The 23,338-nt window shown below is 45.1% G+C and overlaps 1 protein-coding gene across 4 annotated transcripts in view; it reads right to left on the bottom strand.

Moving 5' to 3' along the window:
• Nucleotides 1–11,819, bottom strand: part of rnf123 (ring finger protein 123) — a 406,183-nt gene extending 394,364 nt beyond the window's left edge. For all 4 annotated transcript variants that reach the window (XM_078209329.1, XM_078209331.1, XM_078209330.1 and 1 more), the window contains exons 1-2: nucleotides 11,635–11,819; nucleotides 10,092–10,205 (exon numbers count right to left, since the gene is read on the bottom strand). In XM_078209329.1, the coding sequence (XP_078065455.1) occupies nucleotides 10,092–10,182 (91 nt within the window). In that variant the 5' untranslated portion in view covers nucleotides 10,183–10,205; nucleotides 11,635–11,819. The remainder of the gene's footprint in view (nucleotides 1–10,091; nucleotides 10,206–11,634) is intronic.
• Nucleotides 11,820–23,338: the final 11,519 nt, after the last annotated feature.

Raw genomic sequence — 23,338 nt, 5'->3', positions numbered from 1 at the left:
CAGCTAATGCATTCACCGTGATGACCGTAGGTGCACTGGTGAGTGGTGCGTGATAGAAACAGAAAATAGAAGCAGGCCATCGGCCCATTGAGCCTACTCTGCCAGTCATAATGATCATGGCTGATCATCAAATTCAATACCCTGATCCTGCCTTCCCTCATATCCATTGATCCCTATAGCCCCAAGAGCTATATCTAATTTCTTCTTGCAATCAGATAATCTGTGTTGAATGTTGGGTGCTCTCCTCAGGGTTGTCATCAGAGATTTCCTCCAGGATGTCGATGGGGGTCTCAGTGGGCCAAGTTCCGAGGGCCCAGCCTCATTGGGGTCGTCTCCTACAAAACAAGATACATGGGTAAATGCTAGGGAGGGGCAAGTATCTGGGCAGATTGCAACTTACTTGAGAAAGATCACATGAATGAAGGTTTTGTGGCTCCTCATTTCTGTGGCACACTGTGACCTGTCTATCAGTCACAGCTCTATCCTTGGCCTCCCCTCTCAGCTCCATGGCTGCTCCTCGAATGCAGTGAGAGTGCACAGCTCAAGGACCCCACCTCCAGTCTTCACACGCTCTGAGCAATTATGGACCATCTTCTCCTGTGGGGACAGAAGTGGGGTGGGGGAATTGAAAGCCTGATGGCTAGAAAGGGTGTCGAGGTTGGGGACAATCGGGTGGCGTATGTTGGGACCGTGCCAGACAGGAGTTGTGACAGCAGGTGCTGGGTGGTCAGGTGCTGGAAGGCTGTGAGGTGTCAGGGAATGGATGGATGTGGACATTCCAGGCATAACAGATGGGACTGCTGCCAGGACGGGATGGACACTCACCCTTGCTGCCCGAATGAAGTCATTCATTTTCTTGCGGCACTGGTCCTCCATATTAGTGCATGAGTACTGACAGCTACTGCCACTGCTTCCCAGGCCCCATTGCCGGACCGACCTCTGGGCCGCCGACCATCGCTAGGGAAGAAGATGGCCCTCCTCTCCTCCAGGGTGTCCAGCAGCCATTCCAGCTCTCCCTCCGTAAATTGTGGACAAGCTGTGTGAGGTGCCACCTTCCTGGCGTGACTGACTGTGTGTGTATCGTTAGTGTTTGAGTGCAGCTCCCCCTACTTAATGACGCACAGCAAGGCCACTTTGGGCGAGTCACATGCCTGGAGCCTCCACGAGAACGTGAATCAAATGGACACTCTTTCATTACACTAAGTATCGAAAGACTACAATGCCGAGCACACCAAAAAGACCAGTATGGAAAACTCTAGTTTCCTTGCTGCTATGACATTATGAAATTCTGGAGGAAAATTCCACCCATTTTATGGAAGCATTTTCTATCTCAAATTTTACTCTATCATGATTTTTGGTCTTTGGTACTTTTTACATCAACATTTGACATTGAACAGGAGGAAGTGATGGCCTAGTGGTATTATCGCTAGACTATTAATCCAGAAATTCAGCTGGGGATGTTCTGGGGATCCGGGTTCGAATCTTACCATGGCAGATGGTGGAATTTGAATTCAATTTAAAAAATATCTGGAATTAAGAAACTACTGATGACCATGAAAACCATTGTCGATTGTTTGAAAAACCCATCTGGCTCACTAAATGTCCTTTAGGGAAGGAAATCTGCCATCCTTACCTGGTCTGGCCTACCAGCAATGTCCCACAAATGAAAAAAAACATGCCATTGCAATCAGATAAAATAGAAATTCCCCATGTAAACAAGTTACGCGAGTGACGGGCTGCAACCACTCAAGTCAGAGTGATCTACAGCACAGAAGGTGATCTTTTGGCCTATCGAGTCTGAGCTGGCATTCTGTGGAACAATCCAGTCAGTCTCATTTCCTGCTGTATTCTCGTAGCCCTGCAAGTTTATTCCCTTCAAGTGCCCATCCAATTTCTTTCCAAAACCATGAATCATTGACAATGAGTTTCAGATCATTACCACTTGCTGTGTAAAAAAAATTCTTCCTCACAATCCCATGGCAACTTTTGCCCAAAACCTTAAATCTGTGTCCCCCTGCCCTTTCCCATTAGCTAATGGGAATTTATTCCTGGTCAACCTGATCCAAAACCATCATAATCCTGTACATCTCAATCAAATCTTCCCTCAATCTCCTTTACTCCAAGGAGAACAACCCCAGCTTCTTCAACCTAACCTGGTGGATAGTCCTGCAACTCGAACCGTTTTGGTAAATCTCTGCAGCCTCTCAAGGCCATGACATCCTTTCTAAAGTGTGGTGACCAGAACTGGCTGCAATACTCCAATTGTAGCCGAACTCAAGCATTATAAAGATTCAGCATAACTTGCCTGTTTCTGTACCCAATGTCTTTATTTATGAAGGTCATGATCCCATCTGCATTGCTAACTACGTTTTTAAGACTGTTTTTATTGAGAATTCTCAACTTTATATTCAGCACGATACACAACAAATTCCCAGGATTCAGCACAGTACTGAACAATCATCGTTTCACATATAGACTTGGAGAGGAGCAGCAAAGATCAAGATGGCGCCAGAGGGTGGCGACTTTTTGCAAGCTGTACTCTCTAATTCTTTTACTCTTGTTTTAAGCTTTTAAAATTCTATTCTAACGCTTTTACCTCATAGTAAGTTGATATTTCTCTACATCCTCGTATTCTGCACCCTCTCCTTTCCTTCTCTTAAGTACGGTATGCTTGGTCTGTATAACGCAAGAAATAATACTTTTCGCTAGCACTAACACGTGACAATAATAAAATAAAATCGAATCAAATGATCAATACAAATAATTCAAAGAATCAGACATCACAATGCGCGGCTTTGCGGTCAGCGTCCCCTGGTACATATGCACCCAACCTGCATAAAAGCCAGAAGTGCCAACGGCAAGGAAAATAAGGCCAGTCCACTCCAGGATACTCAGTCTGTCTGCACCATTACAGGGTAACTACAGGATTTCTTAGACATATTATAACTAACAAAAAAAAACAAAGAAAAACACAACACCAATGGTTCTAATGGGTTTTCCTCACCTAAAATGAGGACTTAAGGCCATACCAACCGCCTCTACATCCATCCATCCAGCCACCACCCTGCTGTGATGCTACTCATCTTTTCTATAACTTGAGCGAAGGATACTGTAAAATAATGCATTCCTGTGCAAATGAAAGGATTACAGTGCATAAAAATAATAATTAAATACATATCGCACGACTTTTAAGACATACAACCATTTGGAGTGCTCCCCAACAAGAAAGAAGGTCCCCAGTCAGAGAATCAAAGCCCACTCCCCCTCCCATTGCCACAGCACACCGGTGGGAGAACCATCAGCAAGAATATAAAAGATAGTGATCCTGAATGTACAGAGTAACAGGTAAGGGAAAAGAAAGAAAACAAGCCCCTGTGCTCAATGCATGCCTTTATCTGGATAAAAGGCAAAATCACATAACCAGCAGTAAAATCACAAGGGAACAAAGTTCAGGATTAACGATGAACTGTAGGATTATAAGACAGTAAGAAGTCTCACAACACCAGGTTAAAGTCCAACAGGTTTGGCTTCTGCTCTGCCCAAGACCGCAAGGAACTACAAAAAGTCGTGAATGTAGCCCAATCCATCACACAAACCAGCCTCCCATCCATTGACTCTGTCTACGCTTCCGGCTGCCTTGGCAAAGCAGCCAACATAATTAAGAACCCACGCATCCCAGACATTCTCTCTTTCACCTTCTTCCATCAGGAAGAAGATACAAAAGTTTGAGGTCACGTACCAACCGACTCAAGAACAGTTTCTTCCCTGCTGTTGTCAGACTTTTGAATGGACTTACTTTGCATTAAGTTCATCTTTCTCTATACCCTAGCTATGACTGTAACACTACATTCTGCACCCTCTCATTTCCTTCTCTATGAACAGTATGTTTTGTCTGTATAGTGCACAAGAAACAATATTTTTCACTGTATGTTAATACATATGACAATAATAAATCAAATCAAAAAATGCAGCCAAATTTCCAAGGATCATAGGAGAAACTTCAAGGAAACCTCCCTCTCAACTGATGAAAGGATTAAAAAATGAGTATTATCAGAGGTCACGAAAACGCAGCAGCTCCAGCGCTCACATCACGTGATACCCAATCACTCTTAATATGTCCTGCCACCTTCAAAGATCTATGCACATACACCCCCAAGTCCCTCTGTCTAGAACTGTGTCATTAAGCCTATATTGCTTCCCCCATGCCTTCTGCCAAGGTGCATGACCTCACACTTCTCTGCATTAAATTTCATTTGCCACTTGCTTGTCCATTTGGCTAGCTATTTACTGCAGTCAAATTGTATCATCCTCATTGTTTGTCATTCTTCCAAGCACAAGGGTACACTGCAGCTTCACTGTATCCTATAATCCTGTATCGTCAGACTGCAGCACTGATGGGCAACCTAGGCTAGTGATTGGGTTGTATGAGTGGCCTTCCTTCAGTTCAGTGGGCAGTAAGATTGAAATCAGGCTTGTTCACCTACCATGACCCCATGAATAAGATTAAATACCATGTTATAAAAATTGCTTCATCGTTCATATATTAATAGAACTGTCATAACTTCAATCGATAAAACAAAATATTTTTGATTGGGACAGAGAGAGCACACTGCTCTCACAATCAATGTTGTGAGCAATCAGCACCCACCTCAATTCACATGCCCTTAATTTACATGCATTTCATTTCAGTCATACTGGTAGGAAAAAAGCTACATGGATGGAAAGTGGAATGTGGCAATGGTCAACAAAATGACTCGTAGATCACACAAAGGTGATTTAATTTGTTATTTTCACTGTATCCTAATACATGTGACAAGTATTGTACCTTGCGTGCTATACAAAGAATACCATACATAGAGAAGGTAGCCATGATATGGAGATGTCAGCGTTGTACTGGGGTGGGCACAGTAAAAAGTCTCACAACGCCAGGTTAAAGTCAGAGTTGACTCCCTAATGAAAGAGCAGCGCTCCGAAAGCTCGTGATTCCAAATAAACCTGTTGGACTTTAACCTGGTGTTGAGACTTTTTACTGTACATAGAGAAGGAAAGGAGAGAGTACAGAATGTAGAGTCACAGTCATAGCTTTTCACTGTATACTAATACATGTGACAATAATAAATCAAATCAAAGCTAATGTGTAGCGAAAGATCAACTTAATGTGAGGTAGGTCCATTCAAAAGTCTGATGGCAGCAGGGAAAAAGCTGTTCTTGAGTCGGGTGGTTCGTGACCTCAGACTTTTGTATCTCTTTCCCGACCAATGAAGGTGGAAGAGAGCATGTCCGGGGTGCGTGGGATCCTTGATTATGCTGGTTGCTTTTCTGAGACAGCGGGAAGTATAAACAGTGTCAATGGGTGGGAGGATGGTTTGAGTGATGGATTGGACATCATTCGGGACCCTTCGCAGTTTCTTGCGGAACAGGAGCCATACCAAGCTGTGATACTACAAAGAACAGTACAGCACAGGAAACAGGCCCTTCGGCCCTCCAAGCCTGTGCCGCTCATTGGTCCAACTAGACCATTCGTTTGTATCCCTCCATTCCCAGACTGCTCATGTGACTATCAAGGTAAGTCTTAAACGATGCCAGCGTGTCTGCCTCCACCACCCTACTGGGCAGCGCATTCCAGGCCCCCACGACTTTCCATGTAAAAAACGTCCCTCTGATATCTGAGTTATACCTCGCCCCTCTCACCTTGAGCCCGTGACCCCTCGTGATCGTCACCTTCGACCTGGGAAAAACCACAAGAATGCTTTCTATGGTGCATCTGTAAAGGTTGGTGAGAATCATAGCAGACACGCCAAATTTCCTTAGTTTTCTGAGAAAGTAGAGGCGTTGGTGGGCTTTCTTAACGATAGCACCGGCATGGAGAGACCAGGACAGGTTTTTGGTGATCTGGACACCTGCAAACTTGAAGCTCTCAACCATTTCTATTTCACCCCCGTTGACGTAGACAGGGGTATGTCCTCCGCTACGCTTCCTGAAATCGATGACTATCTCCTTCATTTTGTTGACATTGAGGGAGAGGTTATTGTCATTTCACCAGATTCTCTATCTCTTTCCTATACTCCACCTTGGCATTGTTTGAGATCCAACCCACTACGGTAGTATCATCAGCAAACTTGAAAATCGAGTTGGAGGAGAATTTGGCCACATATGCATAGGTGTATAAGGAGTATAGTATGGGGCTGAGGATTCAGCTTTGTGGGGCACCGGTGTGGAGAATTATCGTAGATTGCGGTCTGTAGGTTAGGAAGTTCAGGATCCAGTCGCAGAGAGAGGAGCCGAGCCCCAGGCCACGGAGTTTAGAGATGAGTTTTGTAGGAATAACGGTGTTGAAGGCTGAGCTGTAGTCAATAAATAGGAGTCTGACTGAGGTGTCCTTGTTATCTAGGCGTTTCAGAGTTGAGTGTAGGGCCAGGGAGATAGCATCTGCTGTGGACGTGTTGCAGTGGTAGACAAACTAAAGTGGATCCAGGCAATCTGGGAGACTGGAATTGATTAGTGCCATGACTAATCTTTCGAAGCACTTCATAATGATGATGTCAGAGCCACCGGACGATAGTCATTAAGGCACGCTACCTGGCTTTTCTTCGGTATCGGGATGATGGCTGTCTTCTTGAAGCAGATAGGGACCTCATATTGTTGTAAAGAGATGTTGAAGATGTCTGAAAATACTCCCGCCAGTTGATCTGCACTGGATCTGAGTACTCATCCGGGTGCCCCATCCAGGCCAGTCACTTTCCGTGGGCTGACCTTCGAGGAAGCTGCTCTGACATCTGCAATGGTGACCTCGGATACAGGTTTGTCCGAGGTTTCCGGGGTGGAGGGGCGTGCTCTCACTGATCTCTTGCTCAAAACAGGCATAGAATGCACTGAGCTCATCGGGGAGAGGTGCATTGGTGCCAGCGGTTTTACATGCCTTCATCTTGTTGCCCACCACTGCACTATAGGTAGAGTCAGAGGAGATCCAGGAATAACTATAGTGTATGCACAGTTTATGTTCAGTTGCATCAACTCCTCAGGGATCGTCATAGTTCAACAACATCCTTCAACTGAAAGCAAACTACTTACAGCCATTGTAAGCATCAATATTCAGCTCCCATCAGACTCGGGTCAGCATCATATAATAAAGATCAAGCCAGCAGCCTCAACACCATCTACCTCCAATTATAATTCAACCACAGAGGAATGGATAAGTTCTTGTAAAAGGAGGCCCCCTCAACTGTGATTCTAATCTCACTTGTGGGGGTGAGCAGAGGCGAGGTTGGAACTTGACAATTCATTCAATCTAATCCCAGTTCCACCCGGGAAGAATTAACAAGGTACAGATATGGGATCAGAACTGGATTCTGTTCACACTGAAGGAACAGGGACACCAATCCAAGATAGTGGCCGTTGTCAAACCAGTGAGACCATTTACCACCCACGCAGCTACCACCCCATACCCCTCCTCGCAGTAAAATACTGGAACTGACACTGAAACTGAAACACCTCCTGCTAAATAAACTTAGTCACCCACCTTGGAATCAGCAATGCCCCACAATGGTCAGGCTTTTACACAAGCCGCAACTGCTCCAAGTAGGTCCTGACACTAACCAACATGTTCATATTAAGGCCAGTCTCCAGAAAGACCTAAAGACCATCTTTATTGACTTCTCCTGTGCCTACGACACAGTGTGGTGCACATATCATCTGTTGCCTGAAAACCCCACTGAAAAACTAACCAACTCCACAATCACCTCAGAGATCAAATCAGCTGCCCCAAGCACGCCCAACAATGCGCTCGCAAAGGGATCAGTCCTCGCATGGACTCTCTTCAATATATACACGAATGAACACCCTCCCACAAAATCACAGCTCTTCACATATGCTGACGCCTTGGCCTCGGTTTTCATAGAAACTCTACAGTGCAGAAGGAGGCCGTTCAGCCCATCGTGTCAGCACCAACTCTTTCTGAAAGAGTACCTTACATAGGTCCTTTCCCCTACCCTATCCCCATAACGTCACACATTTACCATGGCTAATCCATCTAACCTACACATCTTGAGACACTAAGGGTCAATTTAGCATGGTCAAACTACCTAACCTGCACATTTTTGGACTGTGGGAGGAAACCAGCACAGACACAGGGAGAAGATGCAAACTCCACACAGACAGTCATCCGAGGCCAGAATTGAACCCGAGTCCTGGGTGGTGTGAGGCAGCAGTGCTAACTACTGTGCCATGGTGCCACCCTGGCTTAAGAGCTCCAAGACATTGAGAAAACACTCACTGAAGATCTATGTTCTTTGGAAGCATATTTCAGAAAATGGAGACTTTGACCAAACATTGCCAAGGCTGTTTTTTCAGCCTTTCACCTGAACAACTGAAAGGCCAGGGTAGAACTTCATGTCCAGTCACGTGGCTAAATGTTCACCTACAACCAACACCAAAATACATTGACATCACCCATGACCTCCCGACAACACCCCCAAAACACAGCCGCCAAGGTCAAAACGAGTGAATCTCATATGGAAACTGGCAGCTACCACCTTGGGTAGCAGAGCAACACACTATTGAATCCCTACAGTGCAGAAGGAAGTCATTTAGCTGATCAAGTCTGCACCAACTCCCTGAAACAGCATCTTACCCAGGTCCACAGCTCAACCCTATCCCCATAACTCCGCACATTTACCATAACTAATCCACCTAACCTACACATTTTAGGACACTAAGGGACAATTTAGCATAGCGGATCCACCTAACCTGCACATCGTTGTGACTGAGGGGGGAAACCGGAGCAACAGGAAGAAATCCACCAGACACAGGGAGAGCATGCAAACTCCACACAATCACCTGAGGCCGGAATTGAACCCGGGTCCCTGGCGCTATGAGGAAGCAGTGCCAACCATCCTACTCACTGCTTCACTCACTTTGGTCTATCTAACAACCGAGAACTGCTGCTCAACCTGGCTCAGGAGCTGCCACACAAACGTGTTAGATCTCCATCTCTAAGAAATTATGCGGTTTATTTCTGGAATGTTGAGGCCAACATAGTTTGAGTGACTGCCTGTGAGAGCACATATTGAACCTCCTGATGTTCATGGGGAGAACATCCTCCTCCAAGAACACCACCGGCTGACAGTGAACGAAGATTGTCATCGGCACAGGGAACCCCAAAGAAAAGCCCACACAGTTGTCTGAAATCCCATAGCCCCCAGTGGAACACATTCCACAACCAAAAAAACTGATAACAGCCCCCCTCTTAATGGCGCATCTGTCACTGACTGCAAAGGTCACCAAATGTAACCTGGTAACTGACGCAAGTGAAATTCCAGGTTTCAACTTCCACAGAAAATCTGGACAACCCCCCAGCCACTTGAGGTCAGCCCCGGGAAGAGATGGCCATTCGCTCCACACGTGGTGCATGAGGAACAGTTTAAATTGTGTTCCTGTAATTCTATGATTTTCACACTGTAATAGGTGACTGCACCCATCTCAAAACATGCCCTCCAGGTCAGACCATTGCTCACATACTGAACTCCTGCCTGAGAAAGCCAGTTTTGGTGTCATCACAACATTCACACTGTCAATGGAGTGTTAACGCTGACATTGAATTATAACTGCTTCCCTAGCCACACAAATAATAAAAAAGTACTGTACTGACTTGTCAGGCTAGATTATGTGGGATTTAAATGCACGACCTTTAAATACAGAGGGAGTGTTTGCACTGAGCCAGGGGCTCGCACCAATTAGGTTTTGGTAGTGCTGAAATGCAAACACAGCTCCCATTAATATAAGATTTCAATGGGCCAACATTTGTAAAGAATTCCACCAAGCCAGCTGAACTTCAATGTGCTAATACAGAACTAGGAAGGAAATCCGCCTTCCCACCCGAGCAGCTTCATAGCTTCATGGGTCATAGCTGTCATCTGGACTGCAGACATCTGAATGTTTAAATCTCCATTCCTTCAAGTCATTTTTAAATTTTTACAACACAAGGTTTTTTTCATTACAAACTATCAATCAATGGAGGTGGGATATTCATACATACATTCCGATTAGCACTCAGACCGTTTTAAATTTCTACACTATCAGTGATACTAACATACCTGTAACCTTTGACTTTTCTGTGTCAGAGGTCAGCCGATAACTTCTCCTGGAGTAGGACGTGCTGGAACCTTTAGACGTCATTTTCCACATCGGTATCTCTATAACCTATAAATCTGTATGTGAAAAAAATTTGCAAAGCAACAGCTTCATTATTCCCATTTCATGTTTTGAGATAGGTGCAGTCACCAAATACAGTGTGAAAACTATAGAATTACAGAATCCCTTCAGTGCAGAAGGAGGTCATTCAGCCCATCAAGAAATGTCATTCAAGCCTGCACCGACAACAATCCCACCGAGGCCCTATCCCTTTAACCCCACGTCTTTACCCTGCTAATCTCCCTGACACTAAGGGTCCATTTAGCACGGCCAATCAACCTAATCCACTCATCTTTGGGCTGTGGGAAGAAACCGGAGCACCCGAAGGAAACACACGCAGATACAGGGAGAACATGCAAACTCCACACAGACAGTGACCTGAGGCCTGAATTGAACCCGGGTCCCTGGAGCTGTGAGGCAGCAGTGCTAACCACCGTGCTGTCCCTGAGCCTAGCACATAACTGAGGAAGATGGCAACGTGAACAACAATAACAAAGATCCACAGATCTTTGACCTGCTACCCAGTCAATGGGATACTGAGAACTAAACATCTGTCTAAAGGAGAATTGGCAACAACGTGAAAACATAACACAGCGAGTGAAAGCAAGGAAAACTTCACAATTACCACTCCTGAATTAGCAAGAGAAGAATATAGGCAATGAATTTCTATGATTGCCTCAGTTTAATGTGAAAGCCATTACAGATTCAGCTTGGGGGGGGGGGGGGGGGGGGAGGAGAGGGCTCAAGGAATCCAATTCTTTACAACATAGCAGACAGGTGTAAAATTGCAGCCAATGTTCTTGCAAAGCATGGAAGAAATTGCACAACAGAAACATTACTTATTTTGGGAGTAGCAAGAACATCAACCAAACAAGAATAGAAATTAGATGTAAGAGACCAATGCTGATGGGGTGAATTAGTGCTCAGGAAACCTGGCCTGGCAGTCAGCGCCTGTCGACCAAGCAGGTTCAGTCAAGAGGTCAAGGTTCAGGGGAACTGACAGCTCATCGCTTAGGAAACCTCTTGGAAAGATGGATGAGGAGTGAGGGAGAGAAGCAACTCCAGTATATAATTGGGAGGGCAGGAGAGAGAGGTCTATGGAGGATGAGAGAAGTGAGTAAGGATGGTCAGGGTGCTGGAGTGACACATTCCTTCCTGCTCTTTGAGGGCATGAGGCAGAGAGGGGGAGTCAGTAGACATGTGGGGAGTTCATAACAGTGTCAGTCAGGGATCATGGTGGGGGGAATCAGAAGGACATGGTAGGGTGATTAGGGTGGGGGTACAAGGTGGTGGGTGGATCGGGGTGAGGGGGACCGATGGGGAGTGGATCAGGGTGAGAAGGACCGATGGGGGGGGGGAAATCAGGGGGCAACCAGAGGGACCCCTCTACGCTCTCCCCTGGGTCTCTCTCTCTCTCTCCCGGGGATGGCCGGGCCCTTCACTCACCGGCTCGGTGCCGCTGCAGCAGCTGTCCTTGGTTGAATGGGCCTGGCCCGCTCACGGACGCCGCGGACAGCTGTGATTTCCCGGCCCCCGTTTCCGGGGTAACGCTCTCTATCTCACTGCCCCCCCGCGGCCTCCTCACTGTGCCGGCGCCGCCGCCATCTTCAGCCTGAATTCAAAACCTGCCCGCGCATGCGCCTTCCCTGCCTGGCGTGTCAAATACCGACCCCGCCCCTCCTCAGGCCCCGCCCCTTTATCCTCATAGAAATCATAGAAACCCTACAGTGCAGAAGGAGGCCATTCGGCCCATCGAGCCTGCACCGACCACAATCCCACCCAGGCTCTACCCCCACATATTTTACCCGCTAATCCCTCTAACCTACACATCCCAGGACACTAAGGGGCAATTTTTAACCTGGCCAATCAACCTAACCCACACATCTTTGGACTGTGGGAGGAAACCGGAGCACCCGGAGGAAACCCACGCAGACACGAGGAGAATGTGCAAACTCCACACAGACAGTGACCCGAGCCGGGAATCGAACCCAGGACCCTGGAGCTGTGAAGCAGCAGTGCTAACCACTGTGCTACCGTCCCGTCTGTCCTCTGGCCCCGCCCCTCCCCCTGCCCCTCCCCCCTCCGGTCCAGCCCCTCCCCCCACCCCTCCCCCCACCCCTCACCCCTCCGGTCCGGCCCTTGCCGCTACCCCCTCCGGCCCCACCCCCTCCTCCCTTGGGCCCATCTCCCCACTCTCTGTATTCCGCCTCCACCTTTTTCTGAGCTGGCTCTCTTCTCCTCCCCCACATTTCTACCCCAATATCTTCCCTACCCCCTTCAATTAACCCCTTATTGCCCCTTCCCCACTCCTCTCATTTCCCCCTCCATCCCTTTCCTCCAGCCCTCCCTAATCCACCCAAATAATGGGAGGACGCAGAAATAATAATTATGTGTGACTTTAATCTTCATGTTGATTCCGTTAATCAAATTGGAAAGTGTAGCTACAATAATTAATTCACAGAGTGCATTAGGGATATTTTCCTGGAGCAATACGTCATGGGGCCAGCCAGGGAACAGGCTATCTTGGATTTGGTAATGAGGCAGGGTTTAATAAATAACCTCAGAGTAAAAGATCCCAGAGGAAGTAGTGATCATAACATGATAGAATTTAATATTCAGTTTGAGAGTGAGAAACGTGGGTCAGAAACAATTGTGTTTAATTTAAATAAAGGAAATTAGAATAAAATGAGGATAGAGTTAGCTAAACTGGACTGGGCAGATAGATTATCAAGAAGGACAGTAAGCGAGCAGTGACAGACATTGGTTAGCACTGTTGCCCCACAGCACCAGGAACTAGGATTCAATTCCGGCTTTGGGTGATTGTGCGGAGTCTGCATGTTCTCCCAGTGTCTGCGTTGGTTTCTTCCAGGTTCCTCCCACAGTCTGAAAGACGTGCTGGTTAGTTGCATTGGCCAAAGCTAAATTTTCCCTCACTGTACTCAAACAGGCACCGGAGTGTGGCGACTCGGGGATTTTCACAGTAACTTTATTGCAGTGTCTTTTGCAGTTAAGTCTATTTCTGACACTAATAAGTAAACTTTAAACATTTAAGGAGGTAATTCATGACTCTCAGCAAAAATATATCCCAGTAAGGAGGAAAGCCTCTAAGAGAGGGAGAAACCAACCATGGCTAAGCAAGGGAGTTAAGGAGTGCATTAAGTTAAAAAAAAAGCATATAAGGAGACAAAAGTCAGTGATAGTCCCGAAGACAGGGAAAGGAGGATTAAAAAGATAATAAAGAGAGAGAAAATAAACTATGAGGGCAAACCAGCGAGGAGTATAAAAACTGACAATAGGATCATCTTTAAATATATAAAAAGGAAGAAAGGGGTAAGTGAACATAAGCTCCTTAGAAAATTAATCTGGGAGGTAGTTATGGAGATCAAGGAAATGGCAGAGGAGCTGAACAGATATTTTGAATCAGTCTTTATGGTGGAAGATACGTTGAACATCCCATTAATACTATAAAATACAGGAGAGGAATTAAGTACCATTACCATCATTAGAGAAGTAGTATTAGACAAACTAATGGGGCTAAAAGCATTAAGTCCCCTGGCCCCGATGGCTTGTATCCTAGGATCCTAAAGGAAGGAGCTACAGAGATAGTGGATGCATTGGTTCCAATTTTCCAAAAATCTGTAGATTCTCATAGAATCCCCACAGTACAGAAGGAGACCATTCAACCCATCAAGCCTGCACCAACAACAATTCCACCCAGGCCCTATCCCGTTACCACATACATTTACCCTGTTAATTCCCCTGATCCTAAGGGGCAATTTTTTTTTAAGCATGGCCAATCCACCTAACTCGCACACCTTTGGAGTGTGGGAGGGAGGAAACCAGAGCACCCAGAGGAAACCCATACAGACATGGTAGGAACATGCAAACTCATCACTGACAGTCACCCAAGGCTGGAATTGAACCCGGATCCCTGGCACTGTGGGACAGCAGTGCCAACCACTGTGCCAATGTACTGCCCATTCTGGAGAAATACTGAAGTATTGGAAAACTGCCAATGTGACACCCCTATTCACAAAGGGAGGGAAGCAAAAAGCAGGTAACTATAGGCCAATTAGCCTAACATCTATTGTTGGAAAAATGTTGGAATGAATTATTAGGGAGCTAATAGCAGCACATTTGGAAAACCATGAAAGGGAAATCATGTCTGACTTATTAGAGTTCTTTGAGGAAGTCTCAGCCAAAGTGGAAAGAGGAGAACAAGTAAATGTGTTGTATTTGGACTTCCAGTAGGCATTCAACAAGTTAGCTCACAAAAGGTCAAGTCATAAGATAAGAGCCTATGGTGTTGGAGGTAGTATATCAGCATGGATAAGGGGTTCTTTTTCAGGTTGCCGACCTGTAACCAGTGGGGTTCCACAGGGATCAGTGCTGGGACCGCAACGGTTTACAATATATATTAATGACTTGGAGGAAGGAAGCGAATGTACTTTAGCCACATTTGCAGATGACATAAAAATAGGTGGAAAGGCAAGTTGCAAGAGGGATACAAACAGTTTACAAAGAGATATTGAAAGGTTAAGTAAGTGGGCAAAAAGTTGGCAAATGGAGCATAATGTAGGAAAATGTAAAGTTGTTGATTTTGGAATGGAGAACAAAAGAACAGTATTATTAAAATAGAGAAAAACTGCAGAGACCTGCAACACCAAGTGACTTGGGGGCAATTGTGCACAAAACATAGAAAACTAGCACACAAGCACAGCAGGTAGTCTGGAAGGCTAATGGAATGTTGGCCTTTATTTCAAGGGGGTTGGAGTATAAGAGTAGGGAACTCCTTGCTACAGAGAGCTGTGGGGGCAGATTCCTCGTGTATACCTAAGGCTAAGAAAGATAGATTTTTGATCCTTGTTTTCAAAGAGTGGAGGGGAAGGATCCAGTTGTCGTGGTCCACCTGGGTACCAATTACATTGGTAGGACTAAGAGAGAAGCTCTGCTAAGAGAGTGTAAGCAGCTTGGAGTTAAATTAAAAAGCGTAACCACAATGGTAATCATCTCTGGATTACTACCTAAGTCACAAGGAAATTGGCAGAGGGTAAAAAAGATCAGAAAGTTGAATGCGTGGCTCAAGGATTGGTGTGGGAGAAATGGGTTTTGATTCATAGGGTAATGAGAAAAGAGGGAGCTGTGCCATTGGGAGGCTTCACCTGAACCATGCCAGATCAAGACCTGGTGAATTGCATAACTAGAGCTGTCGAAAGACCTTTAAACTAAATAGTTGTGGGCAGAGTGTTGTGGGGTGGGCGGGCGCAGGGTGGGGAATAATGAATATATCTTGGACAAGGCACACTGCCAATGAAGAGGTACTGGCAAAATCTGAAACCATAAGACCTTTGCTGACCAAGGTCAGGAAGAGACAGTTAGAATTCCTTGAGCACATAATAAGAAATCATGATTTAGAAAGTCTGATACTGATGGGAAAATTTGAGGGTAAAAGAGGCAAAGAAAGATATTTTTAAAGAGCCTCGCAAACTGGATGAATGTACCAGCAACAGAAATAGTCCACACCTCCAGAACAGGATTAACATTGGGGCCTATGGTCACCAATGCTCTCTCAAGGCATGGTACCTGAAGAGAGAGTGAGTGGGGGAAAGGTTTACATGTGGGGACATTTGGAAAGTTAAAGAGAAAGGATAAGGCACTAGGACAGGATAGCTCTGGCCAAGTTTTCCCCTGGGATTATGGTTTGCTCAGCCTTTAATGCCCTATACTTGTAAAACTTATTAGAAAGATGAACATTTTACCTATTTCTTTTAGAAAGCAGCATGGAATACACAACTTACCTTAACAAAATGGACCCCAAGAGAGTCAGGTGACTTCTTTTGTGCTTTCTACTTCTATCCGACTGGAATATTTAAACCTTTTCCCCCAGATATTTTCCCGTTGTGTGACCAACAAAAGACCGAGAATCGACTCAGATTTCACTTAAACAAAACCTTTCTCTTTGTTTACTGTTTCAGGTACCAATACACAACATAAATCTACATTAGTTGCCACATTTACTTTAACTTACTCAGCTTAATTCATTTTACTTCAACTCTAATTCTAGTTTAACTTGAACTCATTTAACTTTAACTCTAACTCTGGTTTAACTTTAGCACATTTAACTTTAAGTTTAACTGAAAAAAATACTACCCACTTGAATGAACTGGCCAGGTTCACCCTCAGGTATGGATCTTCCTCATAGTTCTTTGTTCTTCTCTGAAGCTGATCTTCAAATATTGCAAATGTGATTCTCAAGTTTTCGTTAAGGCAAAGACTCAAAGTACCTCTTTTTATCCTAAACATTATACTGTTGAGAGATCAGATCAGAAACCCCAAGGTATATTGTGAAGTTGGACTCAACCCCAACTATTTTTATTTCTGTCATTGGTGTGAGCATATGTGTTTCACTCCAGGTGTGATTCTATTGACGCACTAGGAAGCTTTAATCAAAACAAACTTTATTTGACAATACAGTTTTACTATAACAAATGAATTAGCTTAACTTTTACCATGATATACATGACAAGATACAATTCCCAACTGCTAACCTATCTCTATTAGTTCCAATTTAAGTAATATTCCTCACAGACTTAAACTCCTCTTCAAACAATACAGGCTCACGTGTTTTACTTGTTAACAGTCCTGGAGCCTTTGGACACTCCTGGAGAGAGAAAGAGACAGACAGACAGACAGAGAGACACCTGTCTTCTGATAGCCCCAAAACAGCAGCCTCCAGAAAGATAGAGAAAGACACCTCTTGCTTCTTGCAGACCCAAGCAGAACCTGCCTGCTTTTCTCTGTAAGCTTAGCTCTGCCTATTCACGTGACTCTCTCTTGTCAATCAACCTAATTAAACCCTACTCTGAAATCCTAGGGAAAAAAATAAAAATAAACAAAAATGCATTAACTCTGATTAAAACAAACACCCCATTATCTAGGATCAGTTATTCTCCTGCATTCTCAGCATATGGACTACCTGGTTTGCAGACAGATCGGCACTAGGTAAACAGAGCTGAATCTTAAATATACCCCACACAAGAAGCATGATATAAATATATTTCTTAAAGGCACACTATCATCACACTTTCCACCTTTAAAAAAAATGAAACAACAATATGAAAAGGTGGCTTCATTTTTCAAAACCTCTAGTTTCACGCAATTAGTACTCTATATTATATACGCATTTTATTAAATCTAAGCATACAAAGATAACAGTAGTACAGTCAAGTTCAATATTTCTCTTCCAACATTATTCATTCCTTCTTTCATCAAAATTATGATAAAGCATCAGCAATCTCATTTCCTCTTCCTTTTTTTCTCAACATGCTGCTTACTCTTTCTTTTCAAATATGTTTTTGATCCTGATTTGAATCCAAGTTTGAGCTTGATTTCATTGTTCTGTTTATAAATTAGTCTTTTCATTGAATGCCAACTGACACAAACCATTTTGGATTTATTTTGGATTTACTTTTTAATTTCCTTTGCTAAGCCCAAATAGTTCTTTTGATTCTCAAGAGTCCAGAAATGTAAAACTGATGTAATCTTTTTCAGAAGGTGGAGCTGCTCACTGACTTTGCCAAAAATTACCTGTCCCTTTGCGTGTTTTCTCAACTTCACACGTGTGTTCAGGGCCATCCACAAGGGCCACTTTATCCCTATCTCCTTTCTTGTTAACTGGCCTTAGTTCCTCTGTCAGGTAGTCCAACTCTCCCTTCTGTTGTGAAATGGTACACACAAAATTCTTTCCAGAATCTCCAATGGTATATCTTCTGGTTCCAAGGTAGTTCATCAATTCTTTTATTTTAAACATACCCCTCACAAGAAACATGAATAAATACATTTCGTAAAGGCACAGTATCATCATAACACATCCTTCCAGAAATTTCCCGGTCACTCGACCAATGATACCACCGGAAACTGATCACAATGCTTGATTATAGCCAGTGGAGGTATTCGTAAACAACTCCCAAATGTTTATACCAAGTTGCATGTAAGTCATGTAGCCTCACCATATATGGAATAAGGCCGTAACCATTGGCTCTGGTCTGTCTGGTACCCGTCCAAATAACCATCCCTATTTGGTCAACCCAGGAAGTGTCGGGTCACATCTCATAGGGCAGGCTACCACATATTGTCCTCCTTCAGCTGATGAATCAGTAATCCTCCGTGTTGAACAACACTTGGAGGAAGCACTGAGGGTGGCAAGAGAGCAAAATGTACTCTGGGTGGGGGATTTTAGTGACCACCACCAAGAGTGGCTTAGCAGCACCATTACTGATCAAGCTAAAAAATATAACTGCTAGACTGAGTCTGTGGCAGGTGGTGAGGGAACCAACAAAAGGAAAAAAACCTACTTGACCTTATTGTCACCAATCTGCCGTCTGCAGATGCATCTGTCCACGAGAATATCGGTATGAGTGACCACTGCACTGTCCTTGTGGAGATGGAGTCACGCCTTCACATTGAGAATAACCTGCATTGTGCACTATCACCATGCTAAATGGGACAGTCTTCGAACAGGTCTAGGAACTCAAGACTGAGCATCCATGAGGCGCTGTACCCCATCTACAGCAGTGGAACTATACTCCAGCACAATCTGCAACCTCATGGTTCGGCATATCTCCCACTCAACCATTACCATCAAGCCAGGAGATCAACCCTGGTTCAATGACAAGTGCAGAAGGGCATGCCAGGAGCAGCAGCAGGCACAGGTGTCAGCAAACAAGACTACTTGCATGCCAAACAGCGTAAGTGATAGACAGAGCTAAGTGATCCCATAACTAACGGATCAGATCCAAGCTCTGCAGTCCTGCCACATCCAGTAATGAATAGTGGTGGAAATTAAACAACTCACATCCTCATCCTGAGTAATGGAGGAGGCCAGCACATCAGTGCAAAAGGTAAGGCTGAAGCATTTGCAGAGTGGATGATCCATCTCGGGCTCCTCCAGTGGTCCCCAGCATCTCAGATGCCAGTCTCCAGCCAATTCGGTTCACTCCACGTGATATCAAGAAACAGCTGGAGGCTCTGGATATTGCAAAAGCAATGGGCCCAATAACATTCCAGCAGTAGTACTGAAGACTTGTGCTCCACAACTTGCCACTATCCTAGCCAAGTTCTTCCAGTACAGTTACAGCACGAGCATCTACGACAATGTGGAAAATTGCACAGGTATGTCCTGTACACAAAAAGCAAGACAAATCCCATATGGCCAATTACTTCCCAATCAGTCTCCTCTCGATCCTAAGCAAAGTGATGGAAGGGGTCACCGACAGTGATATCAAGCAGCACCTACTCAGCAATAACCTGCTCAATGACGCCCAGTTTGGGTTTCTCCAGGGTCATTCAGCTCCTGACCTCATTACAGCCTTGGTTCAAACATGGACAAAAGAGCTGAATTTCACAGGTGAGGTGAGAGTGACATCAAGGCCGCATCCGACTAAGTATGGCATCAAGGAGCCCTAGAAAAATGGAATCAATGGGTATCAGCAACCTCTTTGCTGGTTGGAGAGTCATACCTGGCACATAGGAAGATGGTTGTGGTGGGTCAAACATCTCAGCTTCAGGACATTTCTGCAGGAATCCCTCAGGGTAGTGTCCTCGGCCCAACCATCTTCAGCTGCTTCATCAATGACCTTCCCTCTGTCACAAGGTTAGAAGTGGGGATGTTCGCCGATGATTGCACAATGTTCAGCACCATTCACGACTCCTCAGACACTGAAGCAGTCCATGTTCAAAAGTAACAAGATCTGGACAATATCTAGGCTTGGGCTGACAAGTGCCAAGTAACATTCGTGCCACACAAATTCCAGGCAATGACCATCACCAATAAGAGACACTCTAATCACCGCCCCATGACATTTAATGGTGTAACCATCACTGAATCCCCTGCTGTCAACATCCTTGGGGTTACCATTCACCAAAAACTCAACTGGACTCGCCACATAAACACAGTGGCTACAAGAGCAGGTCAGAGGCTAGGAACACTGCGGTGAGTAACTCACCTCCTCACTCCCCAAAGCCTGTCCACCATCTACAAGGCATAAGTCAGGAATGTAATGGAATACTCCCCACTTACCTGGATGGGTGCGGCTCCAGCAATACTCAAGAAGCTTGACACCATCCAGGACAAAACTCTCTTGATTGGCACCACATCCACAAACATCCATTCCCTCCACCTCTCACGCTCAGTAGCAGCAGTGTGTATTATCTACAAGATGCACTGCAGAAATTTACCAAAGATCCTTGGACAGCACCTTCCAAACCCATGACCACTTCCATCTAGAAGGACAAGGGCAGCAGATACATGGGAACACCACCACCTGCAAGTTCCCCTCTTGCCATTCTGACTTGGAAATATATCGCTGTTCATTTGCAGTCACTGGGTCAAAATCCTGGAATTCCCACCCTAATGGCATTATGGGTCAACCCACAGCCCGTGGACTGCAGCATTTCAAGAAGGCAGCTCACCACCACCTTCTCAAGGGCAACTAGAGATGGTTGATAAATGCTGGCCAGCCAGCGACGCCCATGTCCCATGAATGAATTAAAAAAATCACACCTTCTCTGACCTCATCAGCATTTAACTCAACTTGATCAAAATTCCCAGTATGCTTGATTGTAGCTCTGAGTTGTTCTCATTGTTGTTATTGCCATTGCTGTTGCTGTGGCCACCTGGCATAGGCAAGAATTAATTCGTGTCTGAACATGCCTCTGTAACATCATTAAAATGTCCTTGTGGTGGATCTTCCATTAAAAAGAATAAGGATCTAACAAGATGACTTGGGAAATTTACAGATAATAATGTCTGGATATTTACAGAGACTCAAATATAATGACTACCTGACACTTGGGGTAGAGTTTTTCATTCTGGAGACTAAGTCTGGTGGAGGGCTGGAAAGTCGATGTGATTCCTGCTGGGTGGTGGGTTGGATTTATCCTCCCAATTTTCTGCTTTTCAGCTAATTAGTTATGCATCAGTAAGGATCTCATCGAATCTTGGGGAGGGATGGGAAGGGACTCATTCACCCCACTGTTACTTCATGGGATCAAAGGCGTTGCACCATATATAAATGGCACCTGCGCACATAATCACAGCCAGTTCAGGTGGGTAGGATATGCTTCATCGTGGCACCCAAATGCACAAAACTCTTGGCTTTTGCTCAGCAAATCCTCCCTGGAAATTCTCTCCCAGGCTGTCCAGAAAAAATGGGGGGTCCTCTTTCCGAAGGATGGGAGCTCACCACACTGGTCTGGGAGGAGGTTGTTTGAGCATTTGGCCCCAATAAAGGATTGTCCTGCAGTGCAGGAAAAGGCCTGGTTCTGCCAGAACGTGAACATTCTAGTCACCCCAAACTCACACTCTCACAACGGCATCATGCATTCTAGGGGCTCGAGTCCACAGCAATGTCACAAACTACCAGCAGATGGGACATCATCACCAATTGTCTTCCAGCCACTTGACGATCGCCATCTCGTGAAAGATTCTGTACAAAAGGCATCTTAATCCCTTACTCGGTGTACATAACAGGCATCCATGCTTCTGAAATGCTTTTTTATCCAATCGGGTGGATTTACAATGAAATACACAGACCAGAATCTCCCAGCCGTTCACGCCCCGCTGTCGCAGCAAGCAAGGATGGAGAATTTGGCACTCAGAATACGGGGCTGGTGTATATGGAACTAGTGTATACAGGACTGGTGTGTAACGGGCTGGTATAAATATATAAAAAGGAATAGAGTGGCTAGAGTGAATGTTGGACCCTTGGAGGACGAGAGGGGGGAGTTAATAGTGGGAAATGAGGATATGGCTGAGTCTTTAAATAAGTTTTTTGTGTCGGTCTTCACGGTGGAGGACACAAATAGTTTGCCAAATATTAACGATAGAGGGTTGGCAGCAGGAGAAATACTTAATACAATTAATGTTACCAGAGAGGCAGTGCTGGGTAGACTAATGGGACTGAAGGTGGACAAGTCCCCGGGTCCGGATGGAATGCATCCCAGGGTATTGAAAGAAATGTCAGAGGTAATAGTGGATGCGTTAGTGATTATTTATCAAAACTCGTTGCATTCTGGGGTAGTGCCGGTTGATTGGAAAACGGCTAATGTTACGCCGCTGTTTAAAAAAGGAAGGAGACAAAAGGCGGGTAACTATAGGCCAGTCAGCTTAACGTCTGTAGTAGGGAAAATGCTGGAATCCATTATTAAAGAGGAGATAGCAGGGCATCTGGATAGAAATGGTTCGATCAATCAGACGCAGCATGGATTCATGAGGGGAAAGTCGTGCTTGACGAACATGTTGGATTTTTATGAAGATGTGACTAGGGCGGTTGATGGAGGAGAACCGGTGGATGCGGTGTTTTTGGATTTCCAAAAGGCGTTTGATAAGGTGCCCCATAAAAGGCTGCTGAAGAAGATTAGGGCACACGGAGTTGGGGGTAGTGTGTTAAAGTGGATTGGGGACTGGCTATCCGACAGGAAGCAAAGAGTCGGAATAAATGGGTGTTTTTCCGGTTGGAGGAAGGTAACTAGTGGCGTGCCGCAGGGATCGGTACTCGGGCCGCAACTATTTACCATTTATATAGATGATCTGGAGGAGGGGACGGAGTGTAGGGTAACGAAGTTTGCAGACGACACAAAGATAAGTGGAAAAGTGAATCGTGTGGAGGACGGAGAAGATCTGCAGAGAGATTTGGACAGGCTGAGTGAGTGGGCGAGGATATGGCAAATGGAGTATAATGTTGAGAAATGCGAGGTTATACACTTTGGAGGAAATAATAACAAATGGGATTACTATCTCAATGGAAACAAATTAAAACATGCTACCGTGCAAAGGGACCTGGGGGTCCTTGTGCATGAGACGCAAAAGCCCAGCCTGCAGGTACAACAGGTGATCAAGAAGGCAAATAGGATGTTGGCCTATATTGCGAGGGGGATAGAATATAAAAGCAGGGATGTCTTGATGCACCTGTACAGGGCGTTGGTGAGGCCGCAGCTGGAATACTGTGTGCAGTATTGGTCCCCTTATATGAGGAAGGATATATTGGCATTGGAGGGAGTGCAGAGAAGGTTCACCAGGTTGATACCGGAGATGAGGGGTTTGGATTATGAGGAGAGGCTGAGGAGATTGGGTTTGTACTCGTTGGAGTTT

Source organism: Mustelus asterias, chromosome 3 (genome assembly GCF_964213995.1).
Source record: "Mustelus asterias chromosome 3, sMusAst1.hap1.1, whole genome shotgun sequence".
In the NCBI taxonomy this organism is placed as follows: domain Eukaryota; kingdom Metazoa; phylum Chordata; class Chondrichthyes; order Carcharhiniformes; family Triakidae; genus Mustelus; species Mustelus asterias.
This window is presented reverse-complemented; position numbering and strand designations above follow the sequence as displayed.